Source organism: Ovis canadensis, chromosome 1 (genome assembly GCF_042477335.2).
Source record: "Ovis canadensis isolate MfBH-ARS-UI-01 breed Bighorn chromosome 1, ARS-UI_OviCan_v2, whole genome shotgun sequence".
In the NCBI taxonomy this organism is placed as follows: Eukaryota; Metazoa; Chordata; class Mammalia; order Artiodactyla; family Bovidae; genus Ovis; species Ovis canadensis.
The window spans coordinates 56,249,147-56,268,864 of NC_091245.1; the positions used below are offsets into that span (position 1 = coordinate 56,249,147).

General features: G+C 36.9%; 1 protein-coding gene across 1 annotated transcript in view; it reads right to left on the bottom strand.

Annotated features, from left to right (window-relative positions):
• ADGRL4 (adhesion G protein-coupled receptor L4) overlaps positions 1 to 19,718 on the bottom strand; it is a 144,167-nt gene that overhangs the window by 61,944 nt on the left and 62,505 nt on the right. Inside the window, exon 3 of the mRNA XM_069595650.1 lies at positions 7,134 to 7,286. Within this exon, the coding sequence (XP_069451751.1) occupies positions 7,134 to 7,286 (153 nt within the window). The remainder of the gene's footprint in view (positions 1 to 7,133; positions 7,287 to 19,718) is intronic.

Genomic DNA, 19,718 nt, shown 5'->3' on the forward strand with positions numbered 1-19,718 from the left:
ACTAGATATATAAAATGTAGCTGATCCAAATTTTTCATTTTAAAAATGCAAAAATGGTATAAACACCACCCCCTCACCCCCATTAAACCTCACACCGCCAGGCAGTAAATCTCGTCTGTTCTTTAAGAAATTTCCACTTGCTAAAAAGGTGATGGTACTGGGTTTAAGAAGATGATTAGTGGGCCAGGAAAAGCAGTAGGAAATGCCTCTTCTGTCAAGGCCATATGGCCATGCTCTGTGTGTGCTCACTCAGTCAGTCAGGCTGACTTTTGGCAGCCACGTGGACTGTAACCCACCAAGCTCCTCTGTCCATGGAATATTCCAGACAAGAACACTGGAGTGGGTTGCCATTCCCTCCTCCAGGGGGTCTTCCAGACCTAGGGACTGACTCACATCTCCTGCATCTCCTGCTTTGGCAGGCAGCTTCTTTACCACTCTGCCACCTCAAAGTCCCCAGCCATGACCTGTATTACCCAGCTATCCAAGTCCTCTACTTTTAAAGGAATAAATGCTGCCCTAGCACCTTCACTCTCTTCCTGAATTTCTATACACATGTAATCATAAGCTGTCCCTTCACACACACACACACACACACACACACACACACACACACACACACACACACCAGAAATAAAGGAGGGAGTGACAGCTGTTGGCTCTTGAGAATCATTAGGGAAAACTTTCCAGTTTGGGCTGAAGTAAAGATGCTAGTGGACAGCAGACTAGAATTAATATTTTTCATGAAATCAAGAAGTGAGAAAAAATAAAAGAAAGCAAAAGACTAGTCTTTTTTGGAGCAGTGTTGAATAAATTACTTGCATAGCACCCAAATGAGGATAGTATCCCAATGAAGGTGTGAAAAGATTCATGAAGTATCATAAACAGAACAATTCATTTCATGGGAAAGAAAGCTATGTTCTCTGAATACCCTTATTTCACATTTTCAGATGCCATCTACGGTTAATTGGAAACAAAGTGTTGATTTCTCTCAATTTCAAAATCATTTAGAAAGACTTTTCTTGGGAACTTTATCCCAAATCCAATCTCTGAACAACATACTGATTTTAACTTTGCAAATGCCGTTTTCATCCTCCCTCATGCCTTTGGACATAAGTGTACAAAGTCTTGGAGTTCCCTGGAGGCTCAGACAGTATCATTGCTCTTGATGGTTTCAGCTTTCCCCCGTGTATTCTCTACACCCTGTGGTCCTTATTTTGGGTTCTCTGCTATGGTTTCAGCTCTCCCAGCACCCACTCAGCTGTTTGCTATCCCAGCATGTCAGCCTTGGACCAACTGAAGCATTTCAACTTCTGAATTCACCAAGTGACAGAATGTTAATCTTAAAAATAATGAGGTCATACCCTTGGAGATGAATATTTGAAGTTAGGATTATGTAAATTTTATATTCTGACTCCAAATATTCTAGAATATTAATCACCCTACCAAAGATATGTTTTTCAAACCTTCGTTACCCCATTAAAGACATTTTTCTGAACTATTTATACTTTCCTTGTTTACATTATTGTTCCCCTAGCTTTTTACTAAAATGTAGATATTAAGTTTGCTATCCTTCTCACTCTGGGCCTCAGTAGTAGAACCTACTGAGTTTAACATAGTGATGGAGTGTGTGACCCCTACAACTGGCTGTGTGACAGGATAGTCAAGGAGCTTCCACTATCCTTAGAATATCACTCTATACCTCCTTGCTACCTAGTAGTATGAAAAGATTCACAAAATACTGAAAAAGTATCTCATGCTCAAATAGGATAAAACTGGCTTAGACAAAATAAGTGTGACTGCCATCTTACATCACGGTCCACAATAATATCTCTTGCAATTTCTTCCGGGACCTAGGATCTAATAAAACCAGTATGTATCCTCCTTCCTACAGGTAAAGGTCCTGCGGAAGACCTTAATTCAAATCCTGACTCTAATATTCATTAGCTCTATGACCCTGGGTGGTACCATAAAATACCCTTAACTCAAAAGGGTTCTTTTTCATAACAAATGAGGAAATGTATGTAAAGGTGTTTGGAGGGGTGCCTAAGATACAGTAGGTGCCTGATATTGTAACTGAGAATCAGGTTCAGTGATTCTATTCAGATTGTGTGTTTTCTTAATGGCATAAACCCTGTGAGTATGTAGGTTTAGAGAAAACACAATGATAATGACTGTCTTGTTAAATTGCCATGTTTTGGTACTCCCTAGAGCTGTAAAAGAGAAAAAGCACCCTTTCCCCCATTTTAATGAAGGATAAATTGCTGCCATATAATTATTTCAACTTGGCTAGAACTGACAAGCTGTATTTAATAAGTGATCCACGTTTTCCATTACCAAACTAACACTCAGCTTAACACCAATAACTTGATTTCACTAAATGTAAGTATGTCATAATATGCACTTGCTTGTTCTGCAAATCAAAAAATTCATTTGCTTTTTCATTAATACAATTATGCTTGTTTTTCTTGTCTACAATGAGCCAAACCAGCAGCATTTTATCATAATTGTCTTTCAAAGCATGATTGTATGATTGCTTTAATTTTCATAATTTTCATCAATACCTGAATTTTCTAATGTTGTGTAACTCACAGACTGCAAAAAAAAGATAAAGTGTTCAATTACTGGAAGTAATCTGCAAAGACAAAATTGAATTTTAATATTATTTAAAGCCAGAAAAAAAACTATCAGAGTACCTAAGACAACAGGACATAAAAAAATGACAAGTAGTAAAAACTGCTCTTACGAACACAGAAAACATGAAGTCCTTGGGTTCTACTCATTTGGTTTTGGAAGGTCATACTACTGAATGCTTCAGCTTCCCCACTTGTCAACAATGTCTCTGGGGAACTGGGCACCAGAAGTTCTATTTTACTGTGATTCCAAGGAGAAGAAAAATAGGAATGATGCTCAATCTCACTCAAAGCCTTCTCCAACAAGATTATTCATCTGTTTAAAAAAATATTTCAAAAGACTAAAGATAAAGAATTTTGCTTGGGTAATTTTTTGTCCTGTACTGGAGGTTTTCCTTATATATTTACAGATGTTCTTAATGACTATAATTGGGCTTCCCAGGTGGCACTAGTGGTAAAGAACTCACCTACCAATGCAGGAGATGCAATCCCTGGGTCAGGAAGATCCCCTGGGGTTGGCATAGCAACCCACTCCAGTATTCTTGCCTGGAGAATCCACATGGACAGAGGAGCCTGGTGGGCTAAGAGCTGGACACAACTGAAGTGACTTAGCAAGCATGCAATCACTATAATTACCAGATATGTCAAATTCAAGGATTAGCTAAATTTTCAAATCATAAGCAATACACTACAAGGTGAAACACTAAGGTAAAAAGAAAACAGAATTATGCTTCTCTGTTCAAATTACCTGAAGATTATCATAGTTAACAATGAAAATTACTACAGGACTGGAAAAAAAAACAGAAAAGAAACAGTTTCTTTGCTTCTGAGAAAAGCTTAATCTTTGAGGACAACAAAATTGGTGAGAATAACAATTTTGCAGAGAAAGATTTTTTTCATTGAATGATCCGTCAAACAAAACAGGTGGAAACTGGAGGACTCAATATTGGATGGCATGCATGGTAAGTTGCTTTAATTGTGTCCGACTCTGTGGCCCTATGAACTGTAGCTCACAGGATATTGGATATTGAGTTTTAATCTAAGTTATAGTGTTTACTGAGATCTTAAAAGAGCTAAAAGGAGAATTAGCAAAAATATAGGGCTCTTCCATAGTATCTCAATAAACTGAGTATTGGGAGGAAGTCTTAAATTACCAATGTATTCAGTTTAGTCACTCAGTCGTGTCCAACTCTTTGGAATCCCATGGACTGCAACATGCAGGACAGGGAAGCCTGCAGGCTCCTGGAGTTCACCCCAACTCATGTCCGTTGAGTCGGTGATGCCATCCAACTTCCCATCCTCTGTTGTCCCCTTCTCCTCCTGCCTTCAAACTTTTCCAGCATCAGGGTCTTTTCCAATGAGTTGGTTCTTCTCATCAGGTGGCCAAAGTATTGGAGTTTCAGCTTCAACATCAGTCCTTCCAATGAATATTCAGGACTGATTTCCTTTAGGATGGACTGGTTGGATCTCCTTGCAGTTCAAGGGACTCTCAAGAGTCTTCTCCAACACCACAGTTCAAAAGCATCAATTCTTTGGCACTCAGCTTTCTTCACAGTCCAAATCTCACATCCATACATGACTGCTGGAAAAATCATAGCTTTGACTATATATATGGACCTTTGTTGGCAAAGTAATGTTTCTGCTTTTTTAAAATGCTGTCTAGGTTGGTCATAACTTTTCTTCCAAGGAGCAAGCGTCCTTTAACTTCGTGGCTGTAGTCACCATCTGCAGTGATTTTGGAGCCCCCCAAAATAAAGTCTCTCACTGTTTCCATTGTTTCCCCATCTATTTGCAATGAAGTGATGGGACCGAATGCCATGATCTTAGCTTTCTGAACGTTGAGTTTTAACTTTTTCACTCTCCTCTTTCACTTTCATCAAGAGCCTCGTCAGTTCTTCTTCACTTTCTGCCATAGGGTGATGTCATCTGTGTATCTGGGGTTATTGGTATTTCTCCTGGCAATCTTGATTCCAGCCTGTGCTTCATCCATCCTGGCAGTTCGCATGATGTACTTTGCATATAAGGTAAATAACGCAGGAAGAAAATATGCAGACTTGACGTACTACTTTCCTGATTTGGAACCAGTCTGTTGTTCCATGTTCAGTTCTAACTGTTGCTTCTTGACCTGCATACGGATTTCTCAGTGTCTTAGGAAGCATTACTACAAACAAAGCTCATGGAGGTGATGGAATTCCAGTTCAGCTATTTCAAATCCTAAACGAAGATGCTGTGAAAGTGCTGCACTCAATATGCCAGCAAATTTGGAAAACTGAGCAGCCGCCACAGGACTGCGAAAGGTCAGTTTTCATTCCAATCCCAAAGAAAGGCAATGCCAAAGAATGTTCAAAGTACTGCACAATTTCATCATCTCACAGGCTAGCAAAGTAATGCTCAAAATTCACCAAGTCAGGCTTCAACAATACATGAACCATGAACTTCCAGATGTTCAAGCTGGATTTAGAAAAGGCAGAGGAACCAGAGATCAAATTGCCAACATCCACTGGATCATTGAAAAGGCAAGAGAGTTCCAGAAAAGCATCTACTTTCGCTTTACTGACTACACCAAAGCCTTTGACTGTGTGGATCACAAATGTATTACTCTTCCATAAAATGTTGGCTTTCGGTCATCTTTGTGTGTGTGTTCTCTGTGCCTATGATTAATTTTTCTCTAAATAAGAATTCTTTACATTTAAGGGATACAGATAGAGAACTATATATCCCTCTGTGGACTGAGGTGTATCAAAAGTAAACATAATCAGATGAAAAGACAAATGTCTTGTAGAGACAAGAGGGAATGGAAAGTATAGCTCAAATTGTATTAAATTTCAGTAACTAAGGTGTTTCAAGTTAGGTTTCTTCATTAACTGAAATTTTTCTAGTTATATAGCTACAAAGTTAGAACTTTACTAAAGGTAAATATATGTACACATTATATAACATTCTAAGACTAAAAACATGAGTTTAGGTTTGAGAAGAACAAACAGTGAGGTACTATACATTTTCTGGGAGGTTTTAATTTCTTGAATATATTGTAATGATATAATCCAATAAAAATTTTTGCTGCAAACAATCCAGATAAAATTATAGTTTAACAGAAACAGAATTATTTTCTCATATTTTACATCATGTATGGCCTTGTAAAGTTTGATTCACTATATTTGCATGATCCAGATTCATGTGTGAGATTTAAATGGTCACATTTGAGATTCCTGTGGAAATATCAGTGGCATTCTAGGTTGAAGACTGTGATTTTAACCTTCCCTTTATCCTAAATGTGTGACTCTGGAATAGCCGTTCACTTCCCTTGGTTATAACAGGAGAATATAATCTTACTTAATTAGGTAAAAGAGAAAACACTGTGAACTCTAGGTATGTAAGACAGGATAATTTCTTTGATACAGACATTTCAATGAGAAATTCTCTTTGAACACTATCTCCTGACTTATCATGTGTGTTAATAATAACATTGCTAGACTTCTCCTTAGCTCACTGATGAGAACTTTACTGGGGCTGATCTAAAGCTTTAGTGTGATTGGATGTCTCTCATTTAACTATGAAAGGTAGAAGCAGTACCTTACCCCTGCCCATGTTGCCTGTTCAGTCCTGAGCTCATCTCATATCTAGTCCTGGCTATGTGATCAAACTCTCAGGGCCTCAATTCATCCATTAATTTTATACTTAATTATCAATTATAGTCATACTAGCTACTGGTAAACTAGACAAATTTTAGAAACCATGATTAAGATAATTCATAATTTGTTTTCAAAGTTAAAGTCTTTGGTTCCAGAGAAAACTCTGTCTCTGAAAACTGTTCATCTTTTGAAATTTCTACAGTTTTCTATAATTTTTTTTCTCAAACTATAGTATCTGATAAATCAAATGCGTGACCAAAATACAATAGAATGACATTAAAAAATCTAGATACTCTCTCACAATATTTTACTTAGGAATTGAACTGCAATTACTTTTATCCCTCCAGAAGACATTGTAGTTACTTCTAAATAGGTCGGGGTTCAAAAAAACTGAATGCAGACCTTAAATGTGACAAACTTTCGGTGGGCAGCAGCAGTGTTGCCTAGAGTGAACATTACTAGTGTTCACAAGCAATGCCTATCTGAACACTTTCCAGGAAAACATGGGAGCCCTCTCAGAGTGCATATTTATAAAAGCATTACTGTCTGGTGATGCTAATGGTAATTTTCTGGAGTGAATATATCACTTTAAAGTGTAAGCATTTATTCTGTTATTTGCCACCTTGCTAGATCTCATAACATCACAATTTTTTTTTTTTGTAAACTGATATTCTTCATCTTATATTCTTGGATAAATATACCATAGTAACTGATACCATATTGGAGAATTAAAAGAATTAATGAAGATTCTGAAAGTATTAACAACGGGGGTACAATCGACCGACAGAATTTGATTTGGATATTATTTAATCTGTGGAGGTATAAGCAATAAACGATAGGTACAAATTTTAAGATAGGTAGCTGAACTTACCTATGCAGGTGGTTCCATCATTAGTAATAAACTTGTCCTCGTTGCTGCTGGATCTGAAACCAGGTGCACACATACAGTAATAACTTCCCTGTGTGTTCGTACAGTTAGCATTTTCACCACAGGATTGTGTTAAATTTCCACACTCATTATCATCTGTGGACATATCAATTTTAAACATTATTTTTGTAGAATTGAGATGAATTCCTAACATTTTCCATCAGTTTTGGGGAATTTTCCCTGTTAAATAGTATAAGGTATGTGATATTATTTCTAAGAAAAGTTAATAAGAATTCACATTACATATTTGATTAGTCTTGTTTAAATGTAAAACCTTTGAAGTTACAGAGCAAGGTAGAAATTCTTACTGCAAAAGCACTAAACATAGCTATTGAATTTTATTGGATTATTTTTCAAATGTTTACATAGAATTTAAATATCACAATGTTAATGAATATCTTATTGGTGAACTCACAATACTCAGTCAATAATCAGTCACAATAATACTCACAATAATCAGTCAAAAGCATACCATAAGTTAAAAATGAAAAATCAGAGATTAGGCATTGATTTTTTAAATCATATATCTTCTTTTTAAAATTTTTTAAATTTTAATATCTTTAATTCTTATGATTTATTTTTGCTACTTACTCTCCAGAAGAATTTTGTGTTATCAGGTTTGTATCCTTTCATTCGTTAATATATGTATTTGTTACCATATACATTGTGTGATATATGAAAGAGTACACAAACAGAAAAAAATAACATCATGATCCATAGCCCTTACCCTTAGATTCTTATAATGTAATTTATCAGAGAAGATACATAGGTTCATAAACCTTTTTTTTTAATTAGAAAGCAGATTCATATTACCTGTCCAATGAACGAAATAAAAAATAAATGGTTCTCAGAAGTAATTACGATTGGTTGGAGGAGACATTAGATCCCCTCATGTGCTGAACTGTGTGTCCCAAAAAGATATACTCAAGTCCTAATCTCCAGTATCTGTGAGTGTGACCTCACTGGGAAATGGGGCTTCTGCAGATATAATCAAGTTAAGATGAGGGTATACTAAATTAGGTGGGGCCCAAGAGTGGTGTCCTTATAATACATTATAATATAATATAATGGTGTCCTTAGAAAATTCAGAAATGGTGCCACAGAGGACAAAGCTATGTGAAAACAGTGGCAGAGACTGAAGTAATGTAGATGCAAGCCAAGGACTCCCAAGGACAGCTAGCTAGAAGCTAGAAAGCCATAAGCAAAGATTCTTCTCTAGGCCCTACAGAGAGTGTGGAGCTTCCAACCCCAGGATGTCAGACTTCTTTCCAGAACTAGAGAGGACAAACCTGTGTTGTTTCAAATCACGGAGTTTGTGCTAATTTCTTACTGCAGCCCTAGGGGACTAATAGACCCAAACTGGCTAGTCTCCAAGATAGATAAGTACTGATTAGACAGAGAGAAGCAAAGTAATTAAAAGGAAGGTAAAATCAGGGGCAAACATTCAAACATAAGGGTGACTGAGATATTTCTGAAGGCTGAGGGAAGCCTAATCAGTGGGCTCAGGGAGAAGTCATAGGGGAACAGTTGTATGACTTGAGTTTGGAAAATGTCTTGAATTTTTATTCTCCATTTTAATTAAACCAAGGTTAATTTGGGGGCTTCCCCAGTAACTCAGCTGGTAAAGAATCTGCCTGCAATGCAGGAGACGCCAGTTCAATTCCTGGGGCGGGAAGATCCCCTGGAGAAGGGACAGGCTACCCATGCCAATATTTTTGGGCTTCCTTGGTGGCTCAGACAGCAAAGAATCTTCCTGCAATGCAGGAGACCTGAGTTCTATCCCTAGGGTGGGAAGATCCCCTGGAGGAAGGCATGGCAACCCACTCCAGTATTCTTGCCTGGAGAATCCCCATGGACAGAGGAGCCTGGCAGGATACAGTCCATGGGGTTGCAAAGAGTCAGATTTGACTAAGCACAGCACAAGGTTAATTTATTTTTAAAGAATGATTTATATAACATTTAATTTATACACAGGTTATTGAACACATATATTGATAACTAAGAGTTGGAGATTTTCCTAAATATTTTATAAATATTACTTCACTTGTTGTTCATATACATTCCAAGAAGCAGGTGCCGTTATCACTCTCTTTAACTGATGAGGAAAATAAGCCATAGAGAAGAAATGTTAACTTGTCAAGGTCACTTTAGTTATAGCTAATTAGTTAGAGCCTAGTAGTCTGGTCCAAAGCCTGTTTGCTGCTCCATCCTGTTGCCTCTGCAAGGATAATTTTACAAAGCAAATATATAAGGCCAGAATGTATCTGACGGATTATGGGTCTATTTTGAGAGAGGACAAGATATTGAGATAGAGATTTCAGAAGAAAAATAGAAACTTTATTTGTAGTCTGTCTCTCACTTAAATTTTATTTCCACTTAGTCCTTTTCAAACATTACAGATATAAGTACAGAAGTTACCTACCATATGACAGACAACTAAATGTGAAGTCCTCTTTTTTTTTCAAAAATTACTACTATGGTCACAGCAGGTAAGATTTAGAAACCCTATTTTTTTTTTAAGATATTCAACCGATGAGGCTCTATTACACAATTTTATTTTATTATCTATATGTTTTATCACTTTGACTTAGTATATTATTTATAATAGGCCAACTGCTACAAATATACCCAAACATATAACAATTCAACACAATAAAAGATTATTTGCTGCTCTAGTCAGAAGCCAAGATTAGTGTTCCGGCTGATGGTGTAGCTTCTTCCATAATGGTTCAAGGACCCAGACTTGCTTCATCTAATGGCTCCACCACCCCCATCGGGCCTCCACACTGTCTATATTCATCCTGGTGGGGAGCTGGGTTCAAACAGAGCATAAGAGAGTAATAAGCCACAGCTATAAATGGCACCCATCACTTTTATCCACATTCTATTTACCAGAATTCATTCAAATGTCCACACCTAACCACAGGGAAGCTGATGGCTGTAGGCCAGCTGTGCAGAATAAGAAAGAAGACATTTTGAACAGCTAAAGTTCTCTGCCATACTTATTCCTTCACAACTACGTGCTTGGTTGCTTCAGTCGTGTCTGACTCCCTGTGACCCTATGGACTGTAGCCTGGTGCTTCCCTAGAGGCTCAGCAGTGAAGAATCTGCCTGCAATGCAGGAGCCACAGGAGCTGTGGGTTACATCCCTGGGTCGGGACGATCCCCTGGAGGAGGGCTCATATACACATACAACGTGCCTATGAGGCAGGCATTATTGCTATTTTCAAATAAAAAAACCTAAAGTATAAAAAGCTAGATTAACGTGATCAATGGCACACAGATCAGTGGCAAATTTTGACTAAAGCCTTAGGTATTCTGACTGTCAAAGAGATCTCATTCTTAAGTACTATCCTATAAAAAGAGTTCATAATAGCTATTATTTATCGAGTGTTTGTTGTGTGCTAGACACTGTGATCGGAGAAGGCAATGGCACCCCACTCCAGTACTCTTGCCTGGAAAATCCCATGGATGGAGAAGCCTGGAAGGCTGCAGTCCATGGGGTTGCTGAGGGTCGGGCATGACTGAGCGACTGCAGTTTCACTTTTCACTTTCATGCATTGGAGAAGGAAATGGCAACCCACTCCAGTGTTCTTGCCTGGAGAAACCCAGGGACAGGGGAGCCTGGTGGGCTGCCCTCTATGGGGTCACACAGAGTCGGACACGACTGAAGTGACTTAGCAGCAGACACTGTGATAGGAAGATTACCATAAAATGGAAATACATTGTGACCACCTCAAAAGGTTGTTAAGAGATTACAAGGAGTTCATGAGCAGACGGTGCTTACAGCAGTGCCTCGCATGTAGTATGCAATATACAGGTATACTATTTTCTATATACTGTTATTATTAAGTTACTAGAAATATGATCTAGTTACACTCCACTTAAAATTCTTAATAGCTACTCAGCCTTTGATATGTAACATAAGTCCTTCATAAGTGACAGAGACTTACCCCTTCTCATGAAGAAGTGAGTTTCCAAAGTCTGGAAATAAGTTTAAGTTGCTTATCCTTAGATATGTATAATAAAAAATATATCCTTAAAGAATCTATAACAAAGATCTCAAAAAGTACAAATTCCATTAGTATATGGATAGAATATATCCATACTAAATACAAAGAAGAAAGATCAAAATTTGTTTCCTTATAACATTTTTACAAATTCCAATAATCCAGTTCATGATAATTTATTTAAAAGCCACTGGAAAAAAGAAAATAAAACCTATTTGTAATTTTATTACATGAAGATAACCACTCATTCTTTGAGGCACCTCCATTTTAAAGATAATTCAGATTATGTAGACTCTCCACTTCTTTTGTATATGGCTTTATATAGTAGTTTATTTTAAAGTTTTAATATTAACTTTATTTTGCTAAAAAATATTCCATGTTCTTAAAAGTCATTCAAAACATCAATAAAATGATATTATTTCATTTTGACATAGAAAAAAATGCAATTTACTTATAATATATCTCTGAAATAGACTTTCAAATATTTGAGACCTGACCTTGACTGTTACCCATGAGGTTCCAAGCTTAACAAGTGTAACACCTTTATTACTCTGAGAATGACCTTCAATTCAGGCCTATCTCCTACAGTGAACTGTAGGACCCTGTGTCAAATTCATTTCCTAGGCCTGAGGCAGGCCTGTCTCTACAACAAAAGTGGCAGGCTCTTTGCTCCGAACATAGGCCTGAATCTCTACTTTCCTCACAGGACCATTTCATTTGTGTATAACCAGTTAATAAGAAAAACTCGTCAAGTCTATGAGAAGCAAGATCATTCTCTCCAAAGCCTAGAGAAAAGCTAGGCCAGGCCTCACACCTAGTATGTTCTTCATGTTAAGACTTCAGGCCTCTTTTAATTTCTCGATAGGCACCTCTCTGATTTTGGGTTCAATACCATTGTTTCCTTGAAAGTTCTAATTTTCAGTATGTGGTCTGATTTACTCTAAAGTGAGTAAAAAGCTAGAGTACCAAGAGAAGAGTTTTGAGCTCCCCCTAGAAGCTTCCCTGGTGGCTCAGACGATAAAGCATCTGCCTCCAATGCAGGAGACCTGGGTTTGATCCCTGGTTTGGGAAGATCCTCTGGAGAAAGAAATGGTAACCCATTTCAGTACTCTCGCCTGAAAAATCCCATGGATGGAGGAACCTGGTAGGCTGCAGTCCATGGGGTCACAAAGAGTTGGACACGACTGAGCAACTTCTCTTTCTTTCTTTCTTTAGAGGCCAACAACTTGGAGACATGTAAATACAAAGACTGAGTTCTCAGAAGCTTGGTTAGGCCAGGCAGGTGAGAGACTTAAAGTCTGACTCCATCAGGAGCCAGACAATAGAAGGAAGTATGGCTTATGATACAGGGAAGCACACAAATCTCCTAAAGGATTTAAATTTTCAAAAATTTGACAATCATATTTAAATTTTTTTTCAGATTTAGCATTTGGCTAGGCATTTGTCACCCCTAAATTAAAGCATATAAATGTTAAGGGAGTTAAGTAAATTTGCTGAAAATATGATAATAAAGTAAGAGAAATAGAAAGGCCATCATATAAAATGTTGAAGAGTTAATACTTTATTAACATGTGTGTATTAGTTATTAATTTATCTATTCTGTACATAGATGTATAACTTAAGATGACTATATGCACACATATACTCAGAAAGAAAACATATATGTCTATAAATTCATTCAAAATAAATTAGGCTAGTTTATTAAAATTACCTGAGAGCATGTCACAAATTGATATAGAAGTATCTAAATCAACTTGAAGAAAACTACTTCATACACATTGGATTTGACTCAATCATTCAGTTACTCAAATATTTATGGAACTTCCCAGTTCCCAAATGTGAATATGTCCACATTGGGAAATAAGTAAAAATTAATCAAAAAGTCAGGATCTGTGCCCTGCTGTCAGAGTTCACATTCTAAAGCAAGTTAACATAGAAGCATGTAATTGAGTTCTTATTAAAATAAAAGTTTCAATTTTTATCTCAAAATTTGACTCCTTTCACAGCATACTGGGAAAAGTTTATATTAACTTTAAAAGGAATTGTGCTCTCGGATCAGTTATTGGTAATATAGAAAATGATGAAGATTGCATCCCCTGTGGTCTATAGCTGCAAAAATGATATGCAAAAGTACAGAGGAAAAGGATTCACTAGGTCTGAGTTATTGGTCAGAGTCCAAGAAAATGAGCCACTTTATACCACCTGATTGTTTCTGAAAACAAATTAATGTACCAATATATTATTTGATTTCAATTTATTTTCAAGTTTTGGGTAACACATTAACCAGAAGAAAAAAACAAAACCAAATAAAAAACAAAGATTCACACTGATTTTTGTGTTTCTCCCTAATATGTAGTCTTGAGCACTTGACCTCTTATTCTTATCAAGAATTTGGAAATAAAAACAGTTTCTAATCTATCTCCCAATCTTCTGGGCTGGATATACGATATAGGCGAATTCCCTAAATGGTCTGATTCCAATCTTGTTCCTTGAAATACCACTTATCTGAAAGTAACCTCTTCTCTTCCCCCAAGAGAGTAGAGGTGGGCAAAAAATTATCTTTGTGAAGTAATATATAAATTTGAATTATTTAAATAGCTTTAAACTTCCAGTGTCTAACATAACAAAAATTAAGTTTCAAGGAGAAAACTTATTTGAATGAGTATTATATAAGAAAATATACAACTGTTTCTTTTGTACTCTTATCTCCATTGTTTATATCAATATATCAGTTTAGTCACTCTCTGTGATGCTATATCTAATTTCTTGTGGGATTATAAAATAAATATTTAGGTTAGGATGTCACTTGAAAAATTCATTTTAACACCATTATAGAGAAGACACATTATATAAAAATGATAAAAAAATGTTAATAAGGAGAAATATTTGGCATTCTTTCAGCAGAAATTCTTACTGGCTCACGTTTAACACAGCAAGCTGAGCACTACAAGAACAAAGACACACACCTAACATATAACAACAGGATCCATGGCTGCTGGAGCAGACAGACAAAACCTCAAATTATTAGCATGTGTTATATATAGCAAATTAACAAGGTATTTAGCCATATACTGGTAACTCAGAGGAGCAATGGTTTCCTTAGCAAGTTTTCAGGATAAAAGGGGGAAGGTTATTCTCAGAGAAGGTTTAGAAAAGCAACAGATGATTAAGCAAGGCATTGAAGTATAAGAATTAACACAAACAAAAGCGGCTCCAACAATCCATTCAGAAGAAGGAAAGAACTCACGCAAATGCCTGAAGCCTGCAGAAGAGAACAGCTATTAGGCTGCCCAGGTGGCTCAGTGTTTAAAAATCTGTTTACCAATTCATGAGAATCAAGAAAGATGGGTTCGATCCCGGGTTTGGGAAAATCCCCTGGAGAAGGAAATGGCAACCCACTCCTGTATTTTTGCCTGGGAAATCCCATGGACAGAGGAGCCTGGCAGGCTACAGTCCATGGGGTTGCAAAAGGGTTGAACAGCGAATAAAGAACATATTGTGGAACACTGGGTATGATGGTAGAGACTGTAGGGCAAGATTCTATGCAGATATGTATGGTCTCAAGCAGGAAAATGCTTGCTAAATATTTTGGACTAAATTCAGTGGGTAAAGGATGAACATCAGCAGATTTTATGTAGTAGAGAAATTTTATTTGATTTGATCTCAAAACAATTTTTGAAACATAAGGAAAATGAGGTAAGACCCAGGTAAATCTGCTAAAACACTGAAGACATGAAAAAAAAAACATGGTCAAGAAGAAATTAGTAAAGTGGTTAGATCAGATACGTTTAAGTGTTAAAAGTCAGTCATCTGGGGATGGAAAGGAAAGTGGGTAGGATTCAGCTAGATTAGGCATACACTGGAAACTATCATCTGGATGACTACCATCTGATCTTCATATTCTTTTTTTTACTTATGTGACTTCAAAATTTTTCACAGTAAAATAATTTTAAACTATTAGTGCGGCTTGGAGACTAACTGGATATGAGTTAGTTGGACAGAGGAAGCAAGGATGATCCGCAGGTTCTGATTTGGAGGGATCTGGCGGGTATATTGACTCATGAGGACAGAGAGAAGCATAGGAGGAGAAGCTTTGTGGCTAAGAGCAAGTTCATTTTTGGACGGGGGAGACTGAGTTGCCATTAGGACATCTGGATGGGAGTATCCACAACTGGGTACTCAACAGTGAAGCCATAACTTGCTTAATCACAAGCTGGAGCTAAAGACTCCCTACTTTTCTTCTAGAGGATGGGTCAGAAGCAGGAGTCTGGCAATTACTGGCTCCAGCACTCTAGCCTGGAAAATCCCATGGACAGAGGAGCCTGGGAGGCTGCATGCAGTTCATGGGGTAGCTAAGAGTCGGACATGACTGAGTGACTTCACTTTCACTTTTCACTTTCATGCATTGGAGAAGGAAATGGCAACCCACTCCAGTGTTTTTGCCTGGAGAATCCCAGGGACGGGGGAGGCTGGTGGGCTGCCGTCTATGGGGTCGCACAGAGTCGGACACGACTGACGAAACTTAGCAGCAGCAGCAGCAGCAGTGCAGGCAGCAAGCTTGCTGTCTCCTTTGCACTCATCTCTAGATGGATCCTTTCTCTTGACTCCTCCTGCTTTGATCTCAGTAGTTTCAATGAACTCTGCCTTGGCATTATCACACTCCCTTGTTGTCCTTTTTTCTTTCTTCTGTTGTCGCTGTTGTTGTTGCTGTGTTTTTGCATGCATCTACTTACTTGAGTTTGCTTCCTTAGGATGTGACAGTAGGTAAAAAGGACTAAGGGAGTCCCTTAACCTGTGTTTGGTCTCAGTGTTGACTAGAAAATTCCTTGGGGTTTCACATGATTCAATCCAGCCTATCAGAAAACTACATAGGGCTTTAACATAACGCATAACCATCAACCATAGGTTAGTTGAGTGCCAACTAAGCTTCCCGAAAACATATGCCAGAAATATCTCCTCTCAATATGTTTTTGGGAAGCTTACTTAGCATTCAACTAACCTATGGTTGATGGCTAGTTACTTGTTTATTGTGGACTTATATTAAAAACTAGATCAGCATGATTTGTACCTCATAATCTTAAAGAAGAGAGAAAATGTTTTTCAAGTATTCTGTTAGATAGCTCATTTTAGTTTATTTAATAATTATAATAACACAATGATTGATATGATCCTCATTCTACGTACTAGAAAATTAAAGCTGAGATGGGTTAAATCATGCTAGTTTAGAGAATGTGCTGTACACGGTTTTTATATTAATATTTAAGATTGCCTGAATCTAAAAACCAAGCTATATCTTTGTATTGTAAGGTGAGGTGTATTTTGTAAAGTGTACTTCTAAACAAGTCATAAGTAATGGGTATCTAATTCTCTAAATTCAAGAGTGATACTGTAGGAATGACACATTTGGGGCAACAACCATACAATTATATTACTTCTGTATAATAAAGTGGAATTTTACTGGTTTTATAAGTCACTGGCATTACAGAATGTGAACAAGATTTTAGTTTATATTCCATTTTTCAATCGACTGACCATGGGGTGGGGGGTAATTTAGCAAGTGAAAATATTCCCCTTTCTTTTTCTAGCACTTGAAATATGATTGGCTGGGCTCAAATTGATTATAACAACTTGAAAGCCAGAGAACTTTTAACAGCAGCATCCCTCTTACACACATTTTCCCTCTGGACACGATTGCCAGGATTGCTCCGTAAATTTGAACACTAAAATGACTATAACCATTATGTGATTTCTTGTGAAACAGGCCCTCTAAGTCAAAGGTGGAGCAATGCAGAAGCTTTCTTCCCCCCCTATTTCTCCCAAAGGCAGCCTACTGGGCTCATTTGTTTTCAGTAACACTGGTAATTCTCTTCTCATATCTAGCACTCTCTAATGAACTTAGAAAAATCTTCCTTACGAGTCCCCTCAATTATAGACTTTCTACAGTTTATATTTTTCTGGGGAGTATGAAGGTAAACATATAGTTATGAGCTAAGGGGGAGGAAAAGGTCAGCAGAAGAGAAAGGAAAAGAGCAGAGCTGCAAAGAAACTAGAATGAGTTCAGTCAGTCAAGAAAAGTAATGGAGCTGTTGTTTTCACACTGGAACTGTCATTACCAACCATTCTACAAGACAAGGAAAGGGATCAAAGAAGAGACATGGAATTATACCTTTTTCCCCTCTGGGAATTTCTTCTGCACCTGAACCTTAAGTGCAGCCCAGACTACAAGTATGATATACACATAAACCACCCCTCCACATGAACATACTGATATTTGCAGAATAGTTAAGAAGATTGAGAAAAAAAATAAATTCAATACTGAAGATATACTTCAGTGCATTACTTTACCACTGTTGACTATAAAACACATAGTATAAAATGTACATTTCCCATAGTCATAAAATTAGTAAGTCTGATTTACTAAAAGAAAAGTCAGATACATCAACTGCAAAATATTAGAATTTATCATGGTAAAGACAGTAGAATTACACAAAAATAAAGTGTTCATGATGGGTATTTAGTATTAAAAACAAATATTCAGTAGAAATGTGTTTGTTAAATTGTTTGAAGCAAGAAGTATCGCTTGAAAATTTTCTGAAAGGAAAAGTGTGCCTTTGACTATGGATCATATTTTGCAAAGGCTATATAAACCAGAAAAGAAAGATATGCAGGAGGGTCTCTGTTGCTCTTTTTGCATTTACTTATTTTCTGAGGGAAAGAACTTAAGAAAATATTCTAATTTTATACTACTGTCATCTTTTCTGTCCTCTCTTTCCCAGAATTGTTAAAACACACATTTTAGAACAAACAAGCAAAACTGAGTATAAGAAGAACAGGCAAATAGGAGAAAAACAAACCATTTTATTTCTCTAGACACTGGAAACCACTTCTCTTGTTCATTTGATACAAATGGTGGGATGAAAATCCTCATACATGTATTTCAAATTATAAATCAATTATTTTGAAGTTTTTTCATTTCACTGTATCTATCAATTCTAATAGTAAAAATGAATGATACTCACATATAGTCCTTCTGGTGCAGTTATGATGGTTATGAAACACTTTTAAAGAAAATAGCTTTATTGATTTTTGTTTCTAATCATTAAATAATATATATTCAAGGGGAAAATCAAATCCATGACAGAAATATCTTGCAAACTTGAAACTGAGTCCCCTCAAAACTGAGTTCCCCTGCAGAATTTGCAATAAATCTCTCTATCCCCCTTCTCTATAACACTGTCTTGTTCTGCCCCTGTTCTCCTTAGGATTGACATGTATAAAAGAAAAGAGGGAATGTGAACCAAGAAGGACTGTGCAGGGGGCCTTTTTAGGTACAGCAGCCCGCAGTATCCCTGCTTCTTTTTGTAGAGAGAAGGTTTTAGTCTCCTAGTTCTTCCCCAAGTTCTAAGGAGCAGATTCAAGCCCTTAATGATACAACAATAAGTCATAGGACTTAGTTCCTCCAGAACGGACACAGACAATAATCTGAATCTTATCTTTGAGTGGTTCTGCAGAAACTAAGACCTTCCACCCATCGGAGGATGGTGACTGCCTGCTGACTACAGAACATAGACCCAGACTGGTTCTGACCGAAGGGCTGGTGATTAAGATTCCTGAAACATCACCCTGCCACCTCACCACCAACCAAGCAGAAGAAGGTTCATGAGCTGAGCACGCATCCCTGTTCTCCTTGGTTGGTGCCCTTCAATAAATGCTGTACTTTCTTTCACCATAAGTTAGTAGACCGGCTTTGCTGCACTTTAGGTAAGCAGATCTAAGTTTGGTTCAGTAACAAGCTCTCAGTTGCTAAAGAATTTACCAGTTTACAAAGAAAAACAATTAGAATAGCATCAGAATCTTGCTAATGTGGTTGAGAGACTGTTAAGTACTATGTGCAAGTCACTGAGATAAAATGACTGCGAGACCAGTTCTGTAATTCTCTAACCAGACAAGTAAATCTGAAAACATTTATAAAAACATGGATTCAAAGAGTAGGTCACCCACACATTCTGTGAAGAAAGCATTCAAGATACCTCCTGAATCAAATAACAATGAATTTAGAAGACAGATGTCAACAAGGGAAAGTGAGATGGAGGTGTAACAATGTCGTAGACAATGAATTCTGCAATATGTAAATTCAAATGAATGATGATTATGATTATGAATGTGTAATATAAAAGATAATAAGGATTCTTATAAAAATTTACTGAAAGAAAACCTAATAAATAGCCGGGATATAGTGGGTTCATAGAATACATATTACTTTGGTCAGATTGAGTACAATAGCAAGTAAAACACCCTGTAAAAAGGAAGTTTTGTTACCTGATTTTGGTAAAGTGCAATAATGTGAGTTTGATTGTGAGTAAGAACAGGAAATGGACTGAAAATTTGCAACTGAATTTTCATAAAAGAAAAAGTAAACTGATTAAATAAAAATTAAAAGAATGAATGAAACTATAAGCAAAAATAGCTAATAGAAATAATTTTGATGACATAAAAATATCGATCAAAAATATCAACT